The sequence below is a fragment of the Mastomys coucha genome, unplaced genomic scaffold (assembly GCF_008632895.1).
Source record: "Mastomys coucha isolate ucsf_1 unplaced genomic scaffold, UCSF_Mcou_1 pScaffold22, whole genome shotgun sequence".
NCBI classification, from domain to species: Eukaryota; Metazoa; Chordata; class Mammalia; order Rodentia; family Muridae; genus Mastomys; species Mastomys coucha.
The window spans coordinates 82427237-82448274 of NW_022196905.1; the positions used below are offsets into that span (position 1 = coordinate 82427237).

Genomic DNA, 21038 nt, shown 5'->3' on the forward strand with positions numbered 1-21038 from the left:
CTCTCATCCTAGCTGCCTAGAAACCAGTATTCTGCTAGCAGCCTTCAGATGAAGATGTAGAACTCTCAGCTCTGCCTGAAACATGCTTGCCTGGATGTCACCATGTTCCTGCCGTGATGATAATGGACTGAACCTCTGAATCTGTAAGCCAGATTAGATGTTGTCCTTATAAGAGTTGCCTTGGTCATGGTGTCTGTTCACAGCAGGAAAACCCTTAACTAAGACAGAAGTTGGTACCAGGGACTGGGGTATTGCTGTGATCCGCCTGACCATGTGTTTGGAGGAATGTGGATTTGGGGACTTTGGATTTGGAAAGCACTGGAATGCGTTAAGTGGGCTTTAATGGGTCATCCTAGAAGGAATGTGGAAGACTGTTGCTGAGAGTAGTTTGAACTGTGCTAATCTGGCCCAAGAGGTTTCAGTGGAGAATTTCAGCCTAGAGACTGTTTTTGTGGTATATTGGTGAATGTGGCTGCTTTTTGGCATTGTCCTAACGGTCTGCTTGAAGCTAAGGTAAAGAGATTTAGATTAATTGCTTTGAAAAAGGAAGTCTCAAAATAGCCTAGTGTAAATTCTGTTGTGTGATTATTAAAGTTCACTCTTAGGAAAACTTTTTAATGAAAAGAACTAGCTGAGACAGGAAAAATAAAATATATGGTTGGAATATTAAAGAGGCACCCAGAAGTAAAATGGAGCTGAATCCTGTGTTCAAGGATATTAAATGTGTTCAAGGATATTAAAATGAATGGAGTAGTGAGTGACCTCGGAGGAAAATCCACTCAGCTAAGTTTAGGTCCAGGCATTGTATTTAAGCCTTTAATCTAATCCCTGGAGGCAAAGACAAGAAGATCTCTGAGATCAAGGCCAAAGTAGAACAGAACAAGTTTTTGGTGAACAGAAAACTTAAATCTAGGCTTGGTGGACCACACCATTAATCCCACTGTTTAAGAGGTATGCAGATCCCTGAGTTCAAGGTCAGTCTACAGATCAAGTTCCAGGACTGCCAAGATTAGGTAGCAAAGGAGCTGGGAAACAGAAAGCTTGTGAAAATGTAATAGAAATAGAGTGGGTCATGTTCCAGCCCCAGCAAGCAGTGAACTCAGCAGCTTTGGCCACTTGGCTCTGGCTTCACAGTCCAGAATAGAAGGGACTACTGGGATAAATGATGCTGGTTAGCTGGAGATAAATTAGTGGTGACTGGGCTGGAGAGATGGCTCACCACTAGGTAAGGAGCACTGGCTGCTCTTCCAGAGGTCTTGAGTTCAATTCCCATCAAGCACATGGTGGTTCACAACCATCTGTAATGGGATCTGGTGCCCTCTTCTGTACTGCAGACATACATGCAGGCAGAATGATGTATATATAATAAATAAATCTTTAAAAAAATAAATTAAACAAAATAGTGGCAATTAAGAAGAGACCAGCATCACTGAGGTGACATCTTTTGGGAAGTGTTTTCTGAGAGCACAAAGAAACTGTGCTCCAGAGATTGCCAAGGTTGTTTCTCCGGCTGCAGCTGTCCTTGGTATTGTGTAAAAGTTACTACCCAAGTGGTACTGGCTTTGAAAGCATGAAGGAGCCATGATTAGCAGCTGAGGCCTGGCACTGAGAGAGTCCATGGAAGGCCACTGGTGAAGGTTCAGCCCTAGCTGCAGTTTGGCCCAGGACTGAAGGGGTCATGCACAGGAATTGAAGTTTGGCACTAAAAAGAGAGCCTGTATGAGACGCTTTTGGTGAAATCTAGTTGCAGTGGAAGACCCCAGCGTATTGGAAATGCCAGTACCATAGGATGATCATCAAGAACAGCAGCAACAATGGAGTGGATTAATCTGAGCTTAGAGTGTTACAGAGGGTAGAGATGAGGAAGTGACACCAGCCCTTTGGAGGAGCCCAGATCAGGTGTGGATCCCAAACATTGAAACAAGAAGCTGTAACATTGAAGTTTCTTTGGAGACCCTATGGGCTATCTGCTGAGGAAAGCTGCTAACAGGGAGTGTTAGCAGCCCAGAAAAAGAAGTTTGTTGTACTAGAAAAACTGAAGACTTCTTTCCTGTCTTGATTTGGGGATTACAGTTAAGTGATTGGAAGTGAGACTAAATATACCTTTTTATTATGCTATGGCTAGATATGGCCCCTGTAGACTTACATGTTTGAACAAGTCTATGGAGGCCAGGGAGTAGAATGTGATGTGTGTTTGTATATACTTGGTCCAGGGAGTGGCATTATCCGGAGGTGTGGCCTAGTTGGAGTAGGTTTGTCCCTGTGGGTGTGAGCTTTAAGTCCCTCATCCTAGCTTCCTGGAAGTCAGTATTCTGCTAGCAGCCTTCAGATGAAGGTGTAGAACTCTCAGCTCTGCCTGCAATGTGCCTGTCTGGATGCCACCATGTTCCCCACATGATGATAATGGACTGAATCTCTGAACCTGTAAATCAGCCCCAATTAGATGTTGTCCTTATAAGAGTTGCCTTGGTCATGGTGTCTGTTCACAGCAGTAAAACCCTAACTAAGACAACGTCTTAATGGATAAGAGTGCTTGCTGAACGAAGTATAAAAACACGAGTTCAAATCCACCACACCCATGTAGGAGCTGAGTATATATAGCCCAGGTAAAAGACTGTAACCTCTGCATTATTTATGGAAGAAGATCCTGGCAACTCTGGACAGTCAGTATAGCCATCAAGCTTCAGGTTCACTGAGGGATACTATTTCAAGGGAACAAGACAATGAGACCACAAGAGGGGAAATTCTTCTCTGGCCCCTATAGTATGAGTGTACCAGACACATACCTCATGCATCTCATACACACACACACACACACACACACACACACACACACACACACACACACACACACACACACACATTCTCTCTCTCCCTCTTTCCCTTCCTCCCTCCCTCCTACTCAAATGGTTCTTATTCTGTTGACCTATAGTACAATGAAACAGAAAGAAAACACAGAACCAAAGCTTTACCTTATAGTTATTATCCGGTCTCCGGTCTTATCCTTCTGCTTGTCAATATCTATGTGTGCACCAGTACATTCCCGAATAGCATTGATATTACAGCCACCTCTTCCAATCACTCTGGATATCACAGTTGATGGAACAGATACTTTTTTTGACCTGTTTAAAAGTTCAATCACAGAAATTAATAAAGTTTTATTATGACAAATAAAAAAAAGTTTTACTATTAAGGTTTTTTTATTACTATAAATGGAGAATTGACTACTGATAAATAAGCTTATATTTATTCTTTTGCTTTTAAATACTAGGTAAATACATACAGGATCTCGCTATGTGGAAAGAAAAGTAGATTTTGGCCTGCCTCCAAAGTGTTGGGATTAAAGGTGTGAACCACCACACCAGCTTTTTATTTATTCTTAATCCAAATAAATAAACAAAAGGTCCCTTTAATCCCAATAATCTGGGGCAGAGTCAGATTGATCTCTGAATTCTAGGCTAGCCTGGTCTACACAGTGAGACCCTGTCTTAGCTAAGCTTTTCATGTCTTGTTGCTTTCTTGACTATCACCCTGAAGCACATACTAGGTAGATACGTACCCTGCTACTGCAAATTCTTGCGATACAAATTAACAGGGATGGTTAAAGGATCTAATTTAGCCTAAAGTCCAAGAAAGGCATCTTATGTAGGTACTTCTCTGACTTAATTATTTCTAATGTTTCATCTGACATAGAGTTCACTGAACTCACGTGAGGGGGACAAAAGCCTACTAGAAATTAAAGAAGAAAACCCACCTAATTTAATCTGTCAAGAGCTGGGAGTTCGAAGCAGGAAGATCAGTGTTTATCAGTGGACACCAGCCCTGCCTGTGTGGGCTGCATAAGAAAGACTCTCTCTCTCTGGAGCGTAGGTTGGCTTCAAAGTCAAACAAGCTTGTGTCAAGTTCTTAGACTAGACATGAATTATCATGCATGGCTTTGCAAAATTACAAGGACTTTAACATTTTATTGCAGGGCACCCATGTGTCAGGGAGTACATGTGGAACTCGCAGGACAACTTGGAACAAATGGTTCAATTTATGTGTGTCTATGTGACTAACTGTATGTCATGTGTGCGCAGGTGCTTGTGGAGGCCAGAAAAGGATGTCTAGTGCCCTTAAGCTATGGTTACACAGGCAATTGTGAGCTGTCCCATATGAGTACTGGCAACTGAAAGCAGGTACTCTCTGCAGCCCATAAAAACTGCAATTTTATTTGTGTGTTGTGAACAAATGAGGATCTCAATACTAAAGGCTGGCCTCAAACTCACTACGTAGCTGAGGATAACATTAAACTACTGATCTTCCAGTGCTTCCACTTCCCAAGTGCTAAGATTACAGCCATGTGCTACCTGGCTTGGCACATTTATCTTCAAATTGGTGAAAGGTCTATGAGCTGGGGAGATTGTTCAGCAGTAGAGCATTTCCCTAGCACCTGGGAGACCCTTGGTTTTATACCACTGAAAAATAAAAAGGCCAACATAAGTTTCTTTTTCTTTTTTTTTTTCCCCGAGACAGGGTTTCTCTGTGTAGCCCTGGCTGTCCTGGAACTCACTCTGTAGACCAGGCTGGCCTCGAACTCAGAATACCGCCTGCCTCTGCCTCTCAAGTGCTGGGGTTAAAGGCGTGCACCACCACCACCTGGCTCCAACGTAAGTTTCTAACAAATATATTAAAGAATACTTCATGAACTCATAGTCTAGCTGGACATGGTGACAATCTCACAACTCAGGAGGCAGAATGTGGTGGTTTCAATAGGTTTACCCCCACTGATTCATGTGTTTGAATGCTTGGCCATAATTATGGAGTGGCACATTTAAGGAGATAATGGTCTTTTTTGGAGAAAGTGTGTCACTGTGGCGGAGGGCTTTGTGCATGCTCAATGAAGACAAATCTCCTCTTGGTTGCCTTTGGATCAAGATGTAGAATGCTTGGCTTCTCCAACACCAAGTCTGTCTGCAAAATTGCCATGATGATGAACCTCTGAAACTGTAAGTCAGCCCCAATTAAAAGTTTGCCTTTGTAAGAGTTGCCTTGGTATGTTGTCTCTTCACAGCAACAAAACCCTAAGACACAGAGGCAGAGACGAGTTGATCTCTGTTAAGCTCAAAAACAAAGAGCTCTAAGCCACTTAGAGCTAGAGTCCAGACCTTGAATTTAAAAAAAAAAAAAAAGTGTGTGTGTGTGTTGGGGGAGGGGGAGTTTGAGAGAATAAGCAATAATGTGTTACACATACCTGTCATTTTTATTTTTAGCACTCAGGAGGCTAAACCCTACCTCAACAGCCCTATGTGGTGATCTGTGCCTAGAAAAGCAATGAGTTGAAGACAGAAGTCCCGGGGCAATTTACTCCAGCATGAAACCTCATCTCAAAATAAAAACACAAAAATAGGACGGTGGATACAATCATGAAGTGCTCACCTAGCATGGCAGAAGAGGCCGTGGGTTCAACCCCCAGTACCACAAAAAAAAAAAGGAGTCTCTTGAGAAGCACAGCTTTTCCCAAAGTTTATTCATTTTTGAAAAACAGGGTACTAGGACCAAAGGCATCTGGCATCATGTTTTGCCACTTCTCTGGCATGTGAAATACAGAAAAGCTGTCTATTGACCAGATCTGGGCTTAGGACATGGGCATGTCTGTAACCCTGGGAACGGTTTGAGGAGTCTTAATAAGCCAAAAGTCACTCACCGCCTTACGACTTCCTTCCATCCTTCTTCCCTCTTTGGCCCACGCTTAGGACTTGCTACTGTTAACTTCCCATTTGGAGAGGAAAGAGGAGACGGACCAGATTTTGTACAAGTTGACAGAGAATTACTGGTCCCTTCATTGACAGTCTCTGACAATCTTTAACAAAGGAGGGAAAGTACATTAATAACGAACAAATGGAGGAAATGTTAAATGATAAAGGTCATATGTCATATGTTATATAGCATATTGCATAAGACCAACTAAAGAGAACAAATGAAGATCTTGTTTATAACTTCTCTGCTAGTTCACATATAACCAAGAACCAGTTTTATACCACAAAGGGGGTAAATTTAGCAGAGCAAAATTGTAACACTGAATGTACACATCAATACTTTTTTCCTTTCTTGAGAAAGGGTCTTGCTACACAGTTCACCCTGCATTGAAGTCAACATGTAGCCCAATCTGGCTTTGAACCTGTGATTCACCTGCTTCAGCCTCTCAAACGCTGAGACTACAGGCATAAGCCCATGCCCAACTTCACTATCGATGTTTTCCATAAGCTAAGTTTAACAATCACAAAAAAATTACATAGTGAAAATTATTTATTTTCTCAGCATAAACATCTTTACCATACAAGAGTATTTGGTCATTTACTCGTCTCACAAGGTGTTTAACACAGCACCAGTAAAAGCAGAACTTGGAACTAACTTTATAGAAGCTTTGCCCGCAACGGATTTTCTCTCCTCTTTTGGGAATGTAACAAGAACAGATGGCTGCTTCTTGCTGGCCACAGTTGTCGTGACCACAGCTGGCGAATGATTGTCACTCTTTCTGCTGCTGTTGCTGTTGCTGCTCTCATCACTACAGCTGGAAATCCTCATGTTGTCGCTGTCCCCACTCTCGCTGGTGCTGCTGCTCTTAGACTCTCCATTCACCTTCTCCGGCTGACTGTACGAAATTGGTAGTGGATCATCAAATATAATTTGAACATTTTCTGGAGTAATTTTATTTTTCCTGTTTTTCCTCTTTGAGCTGGTTGTAGTTATGGTATTATTTCTTTTGCCATGGGAACCTGCCAAAGTAGTCCATGTAGCAGATATTCCTATGGTGGTGGTGGTTGTGGCACTTGGAGGCTCTGTCAAGACTTCAGGTTCTTCTGGAAAAGCAGCAATACTGAGTTAGTCATTCATTGATGAGACTGATATGACAGCTATAAAGAATATTGGGAAACAGTTGGGAAGAAATCATTTATGGGAAAACACAAACCCAAAATACATGGACCCAAAGGCCTTAAAAATCAAGAATGGAAGAAAATGTCCCTAACTGGTACCCTCAGAGCTCCCAGGGTCTCAACCACCAACCAAGGACTGCACATAGAGGGGTCTGATTGTTCAGGCAGCATGTGTATAGTAGAGGATTGCAAATTCGATCATCAATAGGAGGAGAGGACCTCGGCCCTTTTAAGGTTCTGAGCCCCAGTGTAGGGGAATGCCAGGTCCAGAAAGTGGGAGAGGGCGGGGTGGCAGGCATGGGGAAGGGGGAGGCAACAGGGGTTTGTTTTTGTTGTTTTTGTTTGTTTCTTTGTTTTTTTGGAGGGGAAACTGGGAATGGAGAAATTTACATGTAAATAAAGAAAATATCTGAAAAAAAAGAAAGAAAGATTGGGTTAAGAGGTTTTTAGAATATAAAGGCTAGCCCGAGTTAAATATAGCAAGTATGTTTCAAAATCAAAGTACTAAAGCACAAAACACAAACAATCTAAAGAAAGAAAAAAAACCCCAGAAATTTGGGGAATTAAAAGTCTGTAAATCAAACAACCACGTTTATCACCTGTGGTCATCAAATACTGGGGCAGACAAGAGACAAGAGTTGACTTTCCATACTTTCCATTATTTGGCCTGCTTCAATCTTTGAATGCTAGGGTTATGAACATGTATCAGTAGTAGAAGTAGTTAAGATTTTGGTTTTTTTGAAAACAAGTAAGCCTAGGGCTAACTGGGCAAGGATGACCTTGGAATCCTTATCCTCCTTAAATGTTGGCATTTATATTTAAGATCCAGCACATGGTAGACAAGTGCTCCAAGAGCTACTGCCTGGCTTAATTTTTTGAGACAATCTCACCCAAGTTGTGTGACTTGGCCTTCAACTCACTCTGCAGACTACACAGGACTTGAACATGGTCCATTTCCCCAGGCCTACCATATAACTGGAATCAGGGCTAGGTGCAGCTAAGCACATGATTTTGACTACAGTCTCAAACTGGATGCTCAGCTAGAAAGGAATACCTTCAACTTTAAGTTTTTCTTTTTCTTGAGCAGCTTGAAGTTCAAAGTTCTCTTTATTTTTGGCTTCAATTTCCTCTAATTTCCTTCTTTGTTCTTCCTTTTTTTTCCTCCTTTTCTCTTTTCTCTTTTCTCTTTTGGCAGCCAAAGCCAGCCTTCGACTTTCTTCCCTTAACTATTAGAAAAAAAAAAAAAAAAAAAAAAAAAAAAAAAAAAAAAAAAAAAAGATAAACACAACACTAGAACTTTCATTTATTAGAAGGCAACAGAAAAACCTTAAAATTCAAAGTCACTGGATTCAACTCACTGCTGGCGAGAGATGATACGAACAGTAACCTGTACAGAGGGGAGACACAGGTAGGACAGCATCTGAACTCCAGGGCTTTTCTTACAGACTTATAAAACAGAAGGATTTGGGGAAAGGAAGAGGCAGTAATGCACACAGATTAGGAAGACCATGATCCAAATAGATTATTACATGCATGTAAAAAGCTGCATACCCTCTTCCCTTTTTTTGAGATAATACATAGTTTTGGCTGGCCTTGAACTCACAATGTAAAATAGACTGGCTTCAAGCTCAGAGATCTACCTGCCTTTACTTCCTGGGCACTGGAATTAAAGGTATGTACCACGTATCTAACTTACTATTTTTAAGGTCTTCAGCTTACCAAAGTAACAGTGAGTATGAGGCCAATATGACCTACACCTCAATCCCTGTCTCAAGAGAAGTCTGGGCTCAGCAATGGAGAACAGCGCCCCAAATTATAATCCCCATTATCACTCAAAAAATTAATAAAAAATGATAAAGACATATAATTCCTATCATCATTAAAAATTTTAAGGGTTGTAAAGTTCAGGAGTGAGAGGTTATACTACCCTGGCAAATCACCTCTAACCTGAGCTCCAGCAGGCTCAAAATACCCTCCCCTCCTCACCTCACAGCATACACACAGAGTAATTAAGAAGTGGTAAAGGCAAATCTCTAGGAAACATCTACGCTAACTATGACTGTGTGAGTAGAGGAGTGGGGAGCTCTGTGGGCTGTCCTTTGGATACTTCTATTTCCTAACTAATGTAGGATGAAACCTTTTTAAAGGTATAAAAAGGTACTGGAAGCTAAAGGAGAAGGTAAGAAATAAATGATTCAGGTAATGAAATTAAACAGGAATACAGTGTTGTAACTGCTGCTCCTAGTTATCTGAAAAGTACCAGCTCTCCAAGGATCACCACTAAAATTCTAGGATGCAAACATCTAACCTATAAAATGTATTGTACCTACACATAATCTGATACAATACAAATGACATTAATTTTACTATTTGCTTGGGGAATAATGAAAAACAAACTTATATATATATATATATGAGTCCAGTGCAGTTGTAGATGGAGCGGAGTGGCTTTCAATCTAATTACAATGGCTGAATGTAAAGTATAAATTATAGGTATGTTAGTCACAGAAACAGAAGAGATGTGTGGCTATCAAGGTGGAACTCTCTGAGTACTTACTGAGATACAGGAGATACACTAGAATGTAGAAGGAATAGTGAAAGGAAAGTGTGGTGTAAATGATTCTACCACTTACTGCTAAATAGCACGCTGGCCAAAGAATTCACGGTGCAACTCAAGGGAATGAAGCAGAAAGGAAAGGAAGTAATGATCCTATGGTACACACACATGGGCTGAGATTGTGGGGCTGGTAATTAACAAAGGTCTTCATGCAGTACTTTATAAGTGTAGGGGCTATACACACACCCATACAGTTTTAGAAGTTAGGGAAATTTACAGACAAGGTAAGACCCAATATCGATAAATTGCATATATATACCAATTGCTAATACTACGAAACCAAGCAATTTAGCCTGAAGCTTTGATCTTCCTGCCTCAGATCCCACAATAACTTAAAACTAGTACCACTACCAACTTCTACCAGTCATCGAGGAAACAGCAAGCATGAGAGATACACCATTATAGTTCTACTTACTAAAAAAAAATACAGCCTCACAATGTGTGAATAGTTTTTATTCATTTATTCAATAAATAAATGCTGTGAATTTATGGACTCAACAAATAGTTTGCTGAGTGATAACCATTCTATAGAACATACATTCTACTGGTGGGGAAAGCTAAGCAAAATAAAGTTACAAATGTCACAGCCACAGTTGATGATATACACATAATACTCCAAGCCCTTAGGAAAACAGAATTCAAGGCTAGCCTTTGTTTACACAGCAGCTCTTAAGTCAGCCTAGACTATATACAACCTTGTCTAGTTACAACAAACTAAATGAACCAAAACTCAAAAGGGGAGAAATGAAGTTAGTACGGAGGGAAACACTAGTGCTTCTAAGGGCATTCAAGATGACACAGGATCAGCAAAAAAGGATGGTCAGTATAGACTGACAATGGGACCTACAAACTAATTTTAATTAATTAATTTTTATTTATTTATTTACTTATTTTTGAGGCAAGGACTCATAATATAGCCCTTGGTTACGGACACCAGACTAGCCTCAAACTTTGCTTTCCAAGTGCTGGGATTAAAGGTATGCACCATCAAGTCCAGCCCTAGGCTTAACTTTTAAAAATTACTTTTGAAGCCAGGTAATAGCATCCCCTTTAATAGCATCTGAGAGGCAGGGAAGAGACAGGCAGCTCTCTAGGAACTGAAACCAGCCTGGTCTACCTAGTGGGTATTAGGTCAACCAGAGTTGTGCAGTGAGGCACTCACCAAAACAAAACAGATTTTTAAGAGGATGTATAGGTAGATTTCACAAGCTCTTAAAACAACTCCTTCAGTTCTCTACCATTGACAGTTTCCTATCTTCTTTTTGGCTTTTTAAAGAGATGGTTTCCAGCAACCACAGTTCAGAATTGCTTGTAAATACAGCCACAGGGACTCTGATGCCCTCCTCCAACAAATCAAATACGATAAATCTTAAAAATATAAAATGATAATAGCAGAATTTGATTCTAAACTATTCAAAACCAAACCAAGTATTTTCCTGCTACAGACAAGCAGAGTCATACAGTTAGCGGAAGAAAGCTGGCAGCCCAAGCATTTTACTCTACCTGAAAAAGGAAGTTTTTCACCTAATACAGACAATTTGATGGACATGATACCACGTATGCAATTCCAAGACACTGGAGCCTGACACAGGAGAATCTACAGTTTAAGATCAGGTTAGGATACATACATACCAACTTCAAGGCTGGCCTAAGATCCATAATTGTCTTTTTGTTTTGTGTTTTTGTTTTTGAGACAGGGTTTTTCCATATAGCCCTGGCTGTCCTGGAACTCACTCTGTAGACCAGGCTGGCCTCGAACTCAGAAATCCACCTGCCTCTGTCTCCAAAGTGCTAAGATTAAAGACGCGAGTCACTACAGCCCAGCATAACTTGTCTTTTTTTTTTTTTTGGTTTTTCGAGACAGGGTTTCTCTCTGTAGCCCCCGCTGTCCTGGTACTCACTCTGTAGACCAGGCTGGCCTCGAACTCGGAAATCCGCCTGCCTCCGCCTCCCAAGTGCTAGGATTAAAGGCGTGCGCCACCACCGCCCGGCTATAACTTGTCTTAAAAACAAAACCCAACATGTAACAAATCACCAACCACCAAGCACTTCAGGGCCAACATACTATTAAGGTCCCTGAGGCTATGTTCTATTTGTGACTTGTGCCATGCAATGTATGTGGTATCTCTGATAAATTTATTGGTAATACATAAAATATAGTCTAGGGTTGTGGCTGAGAATAAGAGGAATTTAGTTAAGACTAAAATCTAGATAGAATGTATGCTTCTTTTCAGAACCATGGAATCCCTACAATAAAATTTTGTTAAGATTAAAAACAAAAATTACTTTACCCTTGTCAGAAAAGTCAAAATTGCTTCAGTGCTATGATACACAGCCCAAGTAAACATTTAAACAGTATCAGCAACTGCAACAATCTGTGACTAATTGGAGAGAAAGAAGACAGAAGTGAACACTGTGGATAAACTACAGATTCCAGAAAGAAGCATCTGTTACCTTTTCCAGGTCTAGCTCCTCCAACAGTATGCTGGCATTCTTATTTGCTTCAGCAGCCTGCCTGTCTTTGGCTTGTACTATTGACTCCATACAAAGATGACACTTCTTCAGCATCTCCTACAATGAAAAATTGGAAATATTTCCAGCCTCAAATGACAACTCACACTTAGGCAGATTCCTACAAATATGACCTTCATTAAAGTATTTAAAAAACACACTCTGGGGGAGGGGAAGTAACATGTACATATTAAAACATCCATATGAAAGAACTTCCATTTTGAAAATACACACTATCTTAGGCCTATAACTTGATAAAACAAAAAATGTGACATACTCACATAATGTACATACACACCCATGTAGGCAAATAACTCATACATATAATATAATATAATATAATATAAATAAATCTAATAAAAACAAATACACACCATAGCTATAATTTCTGCCTATTGGTCAACTTGCTAAAAAAGAAATGGGGTCAATGTCAACAACAACAACAAAAAAAACCAGATGTACAGACATATATAAGGTCATCTAGTGATTTCATTCTCAAAACACAACCAAGGAATATTTTATTACCTAGCAGTAAAAAAATTGCCTGGGCATGGTGGCATACAACTTTAATACCAGAACCTGGCAGACAGAAGGCAACAGATCTCTGACTTCAAGGCCAGCCAGATATACATAGTTCCAGGACAGCCAGGAACAAGGTGGGGATAGAAAATCCCCGCCTTGAAAAACCAAACCAAAACTGGGCAGTGGTGGCGCATGCCTTTAATCCCAGCACTTGGGAGGCAGAGGCAGGTGGATTTCTGAGTTTGAGGACAGCCTGGTCTACAGAGGACAGCCAGGGCTAGAGAAACCCTGTTTGGAAAAATCAAAAAGAAAAAGAGAAAGAAAAAAACCAAAACAAAAAAAAAAATAAACAAAAAACTTCTAAACTAACTCTGTAAGCCTGGTATGGTGGGGCTTTGGGACCTTTGGTCCCAGGAGCCAGAGGCAGGGGCAGATGGATTTCTGAATTTTAAACCAATCTGGTCTACAGAGTGAGTCACAGGGCACCAAGGGCTATGCAGATTTCCCTTGTCTTGGGGGAAAGGGAAGTGGGGGAAAAAAAAAAAAATCAACTCTACCTCCAATTCCTCATAAAAAACCATGATATTCAATAATAGAATTCTGAGTTAGGGAAGACAATGAACGAGTTCCTGTAAATAACACTGAAATGAATGGAGTGTTGCTCACTATGATGCAACAAAATACTTTATGGATTTGTTGGCCTCTTTCATGTTCAAAGGCCGATGTCAAGATATTACACACACACACACACACACACACACACACACACACACACACACACACCAAAAATTATAGTGGAAGCTATCAATTAGTTCTCTTAGGATTTATTTATATCTTCCTTCACACGCCAAAATTCAAGCCACAAGTGTTGGGCAAAACAAAATCATATTGGGGCAGAACAGAATGTAGGACCAAGTGCTCTAAAACTGAACTTCACATTCAGCCATGAATCCTCCTCCAATTTACAGCCACACTAATTTCTATGATATTTAAAGCATCAAGGTTTCTTGCTAGAGCATAGGGATATACTAAGATTTTTCTCAGAAGAGATTATAAATCTAGCTACATCTTTTAAAAGTTCATAAATAGTATATAAACAAATCAGTTACATATTACACTTTTTTGGTCAAAACCAAGTTCTATTGGCACAAAAGCAGTATTAACCAAAACTAATCCCCAGCTCATACATAGAGTGAATCTGAACCCCACATTACCTTATCAGTGATGGTTGCTATATACCTCATGCATTCAGAATCTGATGGAAACTGATTGACCTCTTTGACTAAGTAGCGTACCACCTTCACATGACCCTAAAAATAGATATCACCGTCAGATCAAAAACAGATGCTAACAGAGTTCAGTAAATCCACACTGTCTAAACTAAAATTGACATTAGTTAATGTTAATGGTGCAAAGTGAAGACCTTTGTATTTATACTATAAATGAAAAGCACAGCCTTTTGTTCCAGTGAGTTACAACTGCATTTTTCATTCTCATGTTGCCTTCCCCAAAAATAAAGAACAATCTGGACTATAATTCTAAAACACTCTGAATAAAAGAATGAATATCAGCATGAAGTGACAAGAGACACCCAATGAGAAAATATTCTACAAACATCATCATTCCTTTTTTCTGCTCTCATTCATTTTCAATTCTAAGTACTAAAAATAAAGATAATTGCCAGGCCTGATGTCACACACCGTTAAGTTCCGAGACTGAGGCAGGAAGACCTTTGAGAGCTCAAGGCCAATGTGGTTTATATAGCAAGCCTTGAACAAGCAGGACTAGAGTGTGATCCTGCTTCAATAAAAAGGTAAAAATGTGTTACCAGAGAGGTCTGGTTGTCCATTCTTTAATCACAATCCTAAGTGAGGGAGGCTAAGTGTGAGGACCAAGAATCCCACAGTAGTCTCTAAGAAAGAAACTCAACACACACATATTTTCTGGTTAGGAGCCCATTATCCTTTTATTCAGTATTTACTAATATCTGACATATCCACAATTTAGGTAATATAGATAGATAGTAGTATTGCATGTATATGTACATGCACAAACTTCCTCCTATATAGATGTTCGTGTGTTTGTCATGTATGGATTCAATTCTCATCTTCCACCACAACATGGGTAGGTGTGCTTGGACAGTGCCTTTACCTGCTAAGCCATGTTGCCTACCTACGCTGTCATGTTTTAAGTTATTTGCCCATCTCTTCTCTTTTTTGATACAGAAGTTCATTATGTAGCCCTGACTGTCCTGGAAGTAACTATGTAGATACAGAAGTTTATTATGTAGCCCTGACTGTCCTGGAAGTAACTATGTAGATAGATCAGGCTGGCTTCTAGTTCACCTCTGCCTGATTCTGTCTCCTGAGTGCTGAAAATAAAGGTGTATGGCCCCTCCACCTTTTAAGGATGAGTGCTCACCATGCCAAAGCCAGTCTTGGACCTGTTATGTAAGGCAGACTGTCCTAACCCAGCTTCCAAAGTACTGGAATTACAGGTCTGAGCAAAGTTAAGCTCTCTCTTCCTTTTAACTTGCATTTGTATGTTTTATCCTTGGCTTTAAATGAATACTTGGTCTTTAAAATGCCTCTATGCTACCACTAATACAGCACCTTTCCTGTTAAAATCCACTTAAAAAAGGGAGGAAGGGAGGGACAGAATGCAGGTAGGCAAGCTGCTGGACTTGGCAGTCTATTTTTGTAATCCCAGTACTTCTAAAAAAGAAGAATTAATAAATGAAGACACTAAAAAGCGTTGTAGAAGCATTATAGAACTTTTATAACCTTTATATGAACTCCAACAAGACAGGAACAGTTTGTGAAGGGGAGATTTAACTACCCAAAGAATGAGTAACTAGAAAAAGTGGGGAAGAACATGGGCATTCTAGTTAAGAACAAAGGTTACCAGACAGGAGGTAAGAAAGAGATCAAGCAACTACGTGACTCTCTTTCATAGGGATTCATAACGGAAGCTGAGATTTAAGGACACTAAACTGTGCTAGCTTGAATAGCAAACCAGTTAAAAGGATTCTAATATGAAAAGATGCCACTGAGTAAAATTGAAATGCTAAAGAGAAAAAAAAGGAGTGTCTGTGTAGTCTACAAGAACCAGAGGCAAAGAGGAACAAAAAAACTAGAATCAGTACCTGGGAGTGGTGGTGCTCACCTTTAATTGCAAGCGGGAGGCAGAGGCATGAGTTTGAGGTCAAACTGGTCTAAATAGCTAGTTCTAGGCCAGTCAACACTGCACTCTGAGACCTTATCTCCAAGGGTAGAAAAAATAAAAATAAACACAAAGGAAACAAAGATGATGTCTTATAACTTATATACTAAAATTACTACATGCTGTACTACCTATATTTTTATGAATGAAAGGTTTTTGTAGTAGCTCAGACCTTCATATATATTAGACAACTATTCTCTCTAATGATGGATTTCTAAAGTAATAAAATTTAAAATGCTTTAATATAATTTAAAAAATGCAATTTACATATAAGTGTCTCCTTCAGAAAGGCTGACCCAAGAATATCTAAGGTTTAAAAGTCATCTTATATAGACAGTTTCAAGACAGGCTGGCCTAAAATATCCTGTTTCAAACAAATATAGTCCCTGAAATAGCTATCTGTTTTTTCAAAATAAGGCTAAAACTGCATTAGGTCATCAGTGCTGTATTTTAAAGAACATCATTTAATCAAGTCACACATAGGTCTGTGCAATTGGACTAAAGAAAGAAAAAGTTGTGTTTCCTCCATCTAAAAATTTTATTCCTAGTATACTAATTTTTCTTAAACTGTTGATAATGAGGCTTTCCACTGACTTTTCCTGGCAAGCACAAGGCCAGTCTTACTTGTATAGACCTTTAATCCCAGCACTCTAGACATAGAGACAGAAGTATAATCTATAAATCGCAGCAAGGTTCCAAGCCAGCCAAAGCAACCTAGTGAGATCCCATATCAAAGCCAAACTAAAAAACAAGACAAAACCCAAACCAAGCCAACAACAGAAAACCCAGATGAATGAATAAAATTAACAATGAAACTTACTGTTTAATGGTAAAATAAGAAATCATCCAAATATTGTGAGACAAGATTATAACTAGATTTCAAATGTGAATATTAGAATATGTCTTATTTTATTTATTGTTCCATGTGCATATATCCATGATGTATAAGTGCGGGTGCCTAAGCCAGGGCATACATGTAGAGGTCAGAGGACAATTTTGTGAGTTGGTTCTCTCCTTTTACAATTATGTAGATGGTATTCTCTGGCTCTCATGACAGGCACCTCTACCCACTGAGTCACCCAGCAAGTCACCCTACAATATCTTATTGCAAGTATCCTTCCTTAGCTTTAATATCCAATATGAATCACATTGACAGGATCTCTGAAATATTAGATCTATTTGGTCTGCCATGAGAGTATTTCATTTGCACAAACTATTACTGTTTTCATCAAAGTTATTACATCATAGAAATAAGTCCAGAATAATCACTAAGCCATGTTCTCCCTAGCACAACCAGCCATGTGTAGTGCTGCAAGTGAATGAGGATAATAGGTACTACCTTTCTAAATGCAGCCATGAGCGGAGTTATCTTGCGGTTATCTGCTGCATCTACATCTGCAGTTGCTTGTACCAGTAGCTGAACCACATCTAGGTGTCCACCATTTGCTGCTAGCCATAACGGAGTGTTCCCCTTCTTGTTTCGCACATCGATATGAGCTCCCCTGGAAATGAAAGACAGTGCTTTTTACATGAGATGGAATGGTGGGACAGCTGTATAAAATAAATTGCTGTGAAAATTTGAAGAGGAAAAAAAAATTCTAAGACAAGTTGTATTACATAGAACTTCTGTCAAATTAAATATTCATATATTCAATGTGCTCTCCTTTTTAGAAATTACTGCGTAACTATGAACTCTGCAAGTATGACTCATTCAACACCTTAAATAAACAGTATCAAGGAGACAAAGTGTACCCTGTGAGGAATATCTACCTCAGACTATTTGTATTTACAGTACACAGAGAAAAGACTATAGCTTTAGTGTCCAGTTGACTCAGGGTAATAACAATAATGTTAGTAACAGTTTAAGAATAGTCAAATCAAACACCATGTAGGATGTCACACAAAGATGTTTAAGATTGTATTTTAAGCAGTGGGGCAGTGGAGGTGCACACCTTTAAACCCAGCACTTGGGAGGCAGAGGCAGGTGGATTTCTGAGTTCGAGGCCAGCTTGGTCTACAGAGTGAGTTCCAGGACAGCCAGGGCTACACAGAGAAACCCTGTCTCCAGAAACAACAACAACAACAACAACAACAACAACAACAACAACAACAACAAAAAGGATTGTATTTTAAGAAAGGGTCTCTCTCTACATAGCCTTGGCTATCCTGGAAGTCATTACATAGACCAGTCCAGCCTCTATCACACAGAGATCCACCTGCCTCTGTCTCACAAGAGCTGGAATTAAAGGCATGTGCCACACAGATAGTCTTTTAAATTTTTTAAAATTCAAAAGCCAAAACTGACAAGCATTTTTCTGGAAAACCGACAGGCAGCTACTACATAACTAAAATTGCAACTGTCTGACACTGAACAGTTACTGTCAACCTGAAGCCCAACTGTAAGAAAGAGGAAAGTATAGATTACACTTGACTTTTAACACACTGACATTGCCCTGAGAATGGTAGCACATATTCACACACAAAGAATATGCTCATGACATACTTGCCAATAAGAAGTTCACAAAATTTATAATGCCCTTTATCTGCGGCTATGGTTAAAGCTGTGTCTCTTGAGGAGGGAACTGGAGGGGCATTCACATCAGCACCTTTGTCCAAAAGAACTCGGCCCACCTCGGCATATCCACCAGAGGCTGCTTCCATTAATGGTGTGAGGCCAGTCTAGGTTTAATGGAAAATAAATAAATAAAAAAAAAAAAACAATAAAAAAAAACAAACTATGGAAGAGACCAGAAACAGCCAAAATGTTAACAATCTGAGGGAACAATATGATATAATTTCTACATATTCATAAATTTCTGTATTGATACTTGTTTGAGTTACAGCTAATTAAAACTTTAATTCTACTAAAATCAGTGGTATGGTGAAATAGAATCTGAACAAGATACAAGATACATGTAAGTGACACTTCATAAACGTATCCTGACCTTTACAAAAATCACATATTTTCAGCTAATAACTTATCATCTTATCATTAATACCTTTAAAAATGTATGCCCACACATTTTCATGAGACTAGAAAGTAATGAAATCATAACCTCTAAAATGAACCTATTTTCCTTCTTTAAAATTATTTTCTTATATACTTTGTCACAGTAACAAAGAACAAACAACTGGTAAGTTTCAGTATTTTTCTTACCTTAGCCCTGTGTTCAACATTTGCTTTTCGATCAAGCAGAAGGCTAACTACTTCAGTCCTTCCTTGGAAGCAGGCTAAGGTAAGGGCAGTGTTCCGATTGGTTTCTATCTGAGCATTTATGTCAGAGCCCATGTCTAAAAGGAGCTTAACTGCAGCTGTATGCCCATTCATAGCTGCCAACATCAGTGGAGAAATGCCCAATTTGCTGCCAGTTCTAGGGTTAAAAAATATGAGAGAACCAAATGAAAGAAATATAGCAATGATTTTAAAAAACTGAATATAAAATTCTCTCCTATTTTTTGAGACAGACTAACTGGCTATGGTAGCTCAAAATAACCCTGAATTCCTGATTTTCTTTATGCAACCTTCCAAAAGGCTTTGATTACAGGAATAGATCACCCACCCAGTCTGGCTAACCTCTTGATTCTATAGGATTATTTAAAACTTTAACTACTTTTATGAGCTCCTGCATCTTTTGAGATACTATTAAAACTTCCTTAGAGAACTTTTAGAAGGTGGCACATAATAAGTAGCTAGGGAATGAATTCTCCATCCTATGATGATGAACCAAATATTTAGCTGTTTCAGAATGATATTGCCTTTAGTACCCTAAGAAACAGCAATTTGTATTTTTCAGTTGTGTCAACATTTTTAAATGCTTGAATAAAACCTATCTTAAATTTTTACTTCAAATTATAAAAGTGCTTAAACCACTAAAACAGCATTTTCCAAATATTTATAGCACATTATTCTTAATGAAGTTTCTACAGACGAAGAAAGCTTGCCTTGAATTGATCTCAGCTCCTGCATTTAGCAGTATTTTGATGATGTTCACATAGCCACCAGAAGCAGCCAGGCTTAGAGGTGTGTAATCAGAAACATTCCTGTGTTCTTTATTTGCACCACGAGCTAACAATAACTCCACCACCTAGAGGGGGGAAAGGTAAGAAATATGCTTTCTAAAGATTTAATAATAATAATGATAATTTCAGATGTATCTTTTTGAGTTTTCTGTTATATAAAAAAATGAGAAAGTTCTTTCATTCTTACAACCTCAAATGGCAACACCTTTATAGAGAAGTCTCAGGTTAAAAAAAAAAAAAATCAGAAATGAATGCTCACAGGAGATTCAAATCCCAAAAGTTTGGTAGACCATTCAGAAATGAGTTATTTGTGTTATTTCTACATTTATAAAAAATTACACAAGATTCATTTTATATACACACATGAATGCATTAAAACTTTAAAAACTTTCAACTACTTCTCTTTTTTGGATATGAGTTATTACTATGCAAACCAGGCTGATAATAGACTAAGATCTGACTGCCTCCCAGGACTGAGCACTGGGATTAATGGCAATCAGTATGGTGGTTTTTGTTGTTGTTGTTAAACAAACAGAAGAGTTGAAAATTGCTTTCTGCTGGGCGGTGGTGGCGCACGCCTTTAATCCCAGCATTTCGGAGGCAGAGACAGGCGGATTTCTGAGTTCAAGGCCAACCTGGTCTACAGAGTGAACTCCAGGACAACCAGGGCTACACAGAGAAACCCTGTCTCAAAAAACAAACAAAAAAATTGTTTTCCATATATTGGCAACCTAAATAACCTTAATATATTATTCTGTGCCTGTGGGCACAGCACTAAATCCTAACCACTAATAGTTATCTTGGATGTATAATTCTGTAAGATGCTGTCAGAATTATTCCAAAAGCAGTTAAAAATCATCAACAATGAAGGAGTCATGGCTGATACTACTGCTGGGTCTCAAGTGCACTTTTCTCTGAGAGCCAAATGTTGAGTATTAAGAGCTTTATGGCCATTCAGAGACTTATCTGATAAAGTCTATTTGTTTAGGTAAAAATATAGATTATTTTCATTAAAGCCAGCAAGAGTAAGTGGCTTTCATTTTATTTTTCTTATGTTTGTATATATGCAGCCCCATATGGAAGTTGGCAGAGGGCAGAAGATATTTTTCATTAGTTGGTTCTCAGTTTCCATCTCACTAATTCAGAGTCTCTTGTGCACTTTGACACAATGAGCCATTTTCTGTTTTTTTCTTTTTCTTATAACATTTATTAATCAGCATGTGTGTGGG

At 39.1% G+C, this 21038-nt stretch overlaps 1 protein-coding gene and 1 long non-coding RNA gene across 8 annotated transcripts in view; one reads left to right on the forward strand and one right to left on the reverse strand.

The window, feature by feature from the left end:
* Positions 1 to 21038, reverse strand: part of Ankrd17 (ankyrin repeat domain 17) — a 138847-nt gene that overhangs the window by 19189 nt on the left and 98620 nt on the right. For 6 of the 7 annotated variants that reach the window (XM_031390963.1, XM_031390962.1, XM_031390957.1 and 3 more), the window contains 10 exons: positions 19732 to 19874; positions 18947 to 19160; positions 18293 to 18468; positions 17129 to 17291; positions 13782 to 13877; positions 11989 to 12105; positions 7972 to 8143; positions 6395 to 6842; positions 5687 to 5842; positions 2973 to 3122 (listed from right to left, as the gene is read on the reverse strand). In XM_031390963.1, the coding sequence (XP_031246823.1) occupies positions 2973 to 3122; positions 5687 to 5842; positions 6395 to 6842; positions 7972 to 8143; positions 11989 to 12105; positions 13782 to 13877; positions 17129 to 17291; positions 18293 to 18468; positions 18947 to 19160; positions 19732 to 19874 (1835 nt within the window). The remainder of the gene's footprint in view (positions 1 to 2972; positions 3123 to 5686; positions 5843 to 6394; positions 6843 to 7971; positions 8144 to 11988; positions 12106 to 13781; positions 13878 to 17128; positions 17292 to 18292; positions 18469 to 18946; positions 19161 to 19731; positions 19875 to 21038) is intronic. The other variant, XM_031390959.1, reaches the window with a different exon arrangement.
* On the forward strand, positions 31 to 5504 carry LOC116104464. Its single transcript, XR_004123918.1, has 2 exons — positions 31 to 143; positions 5253 to 5504. It is a non-coding gene; the product is annotated as an uncharacterized LOC116104464 (long non-coding RNA).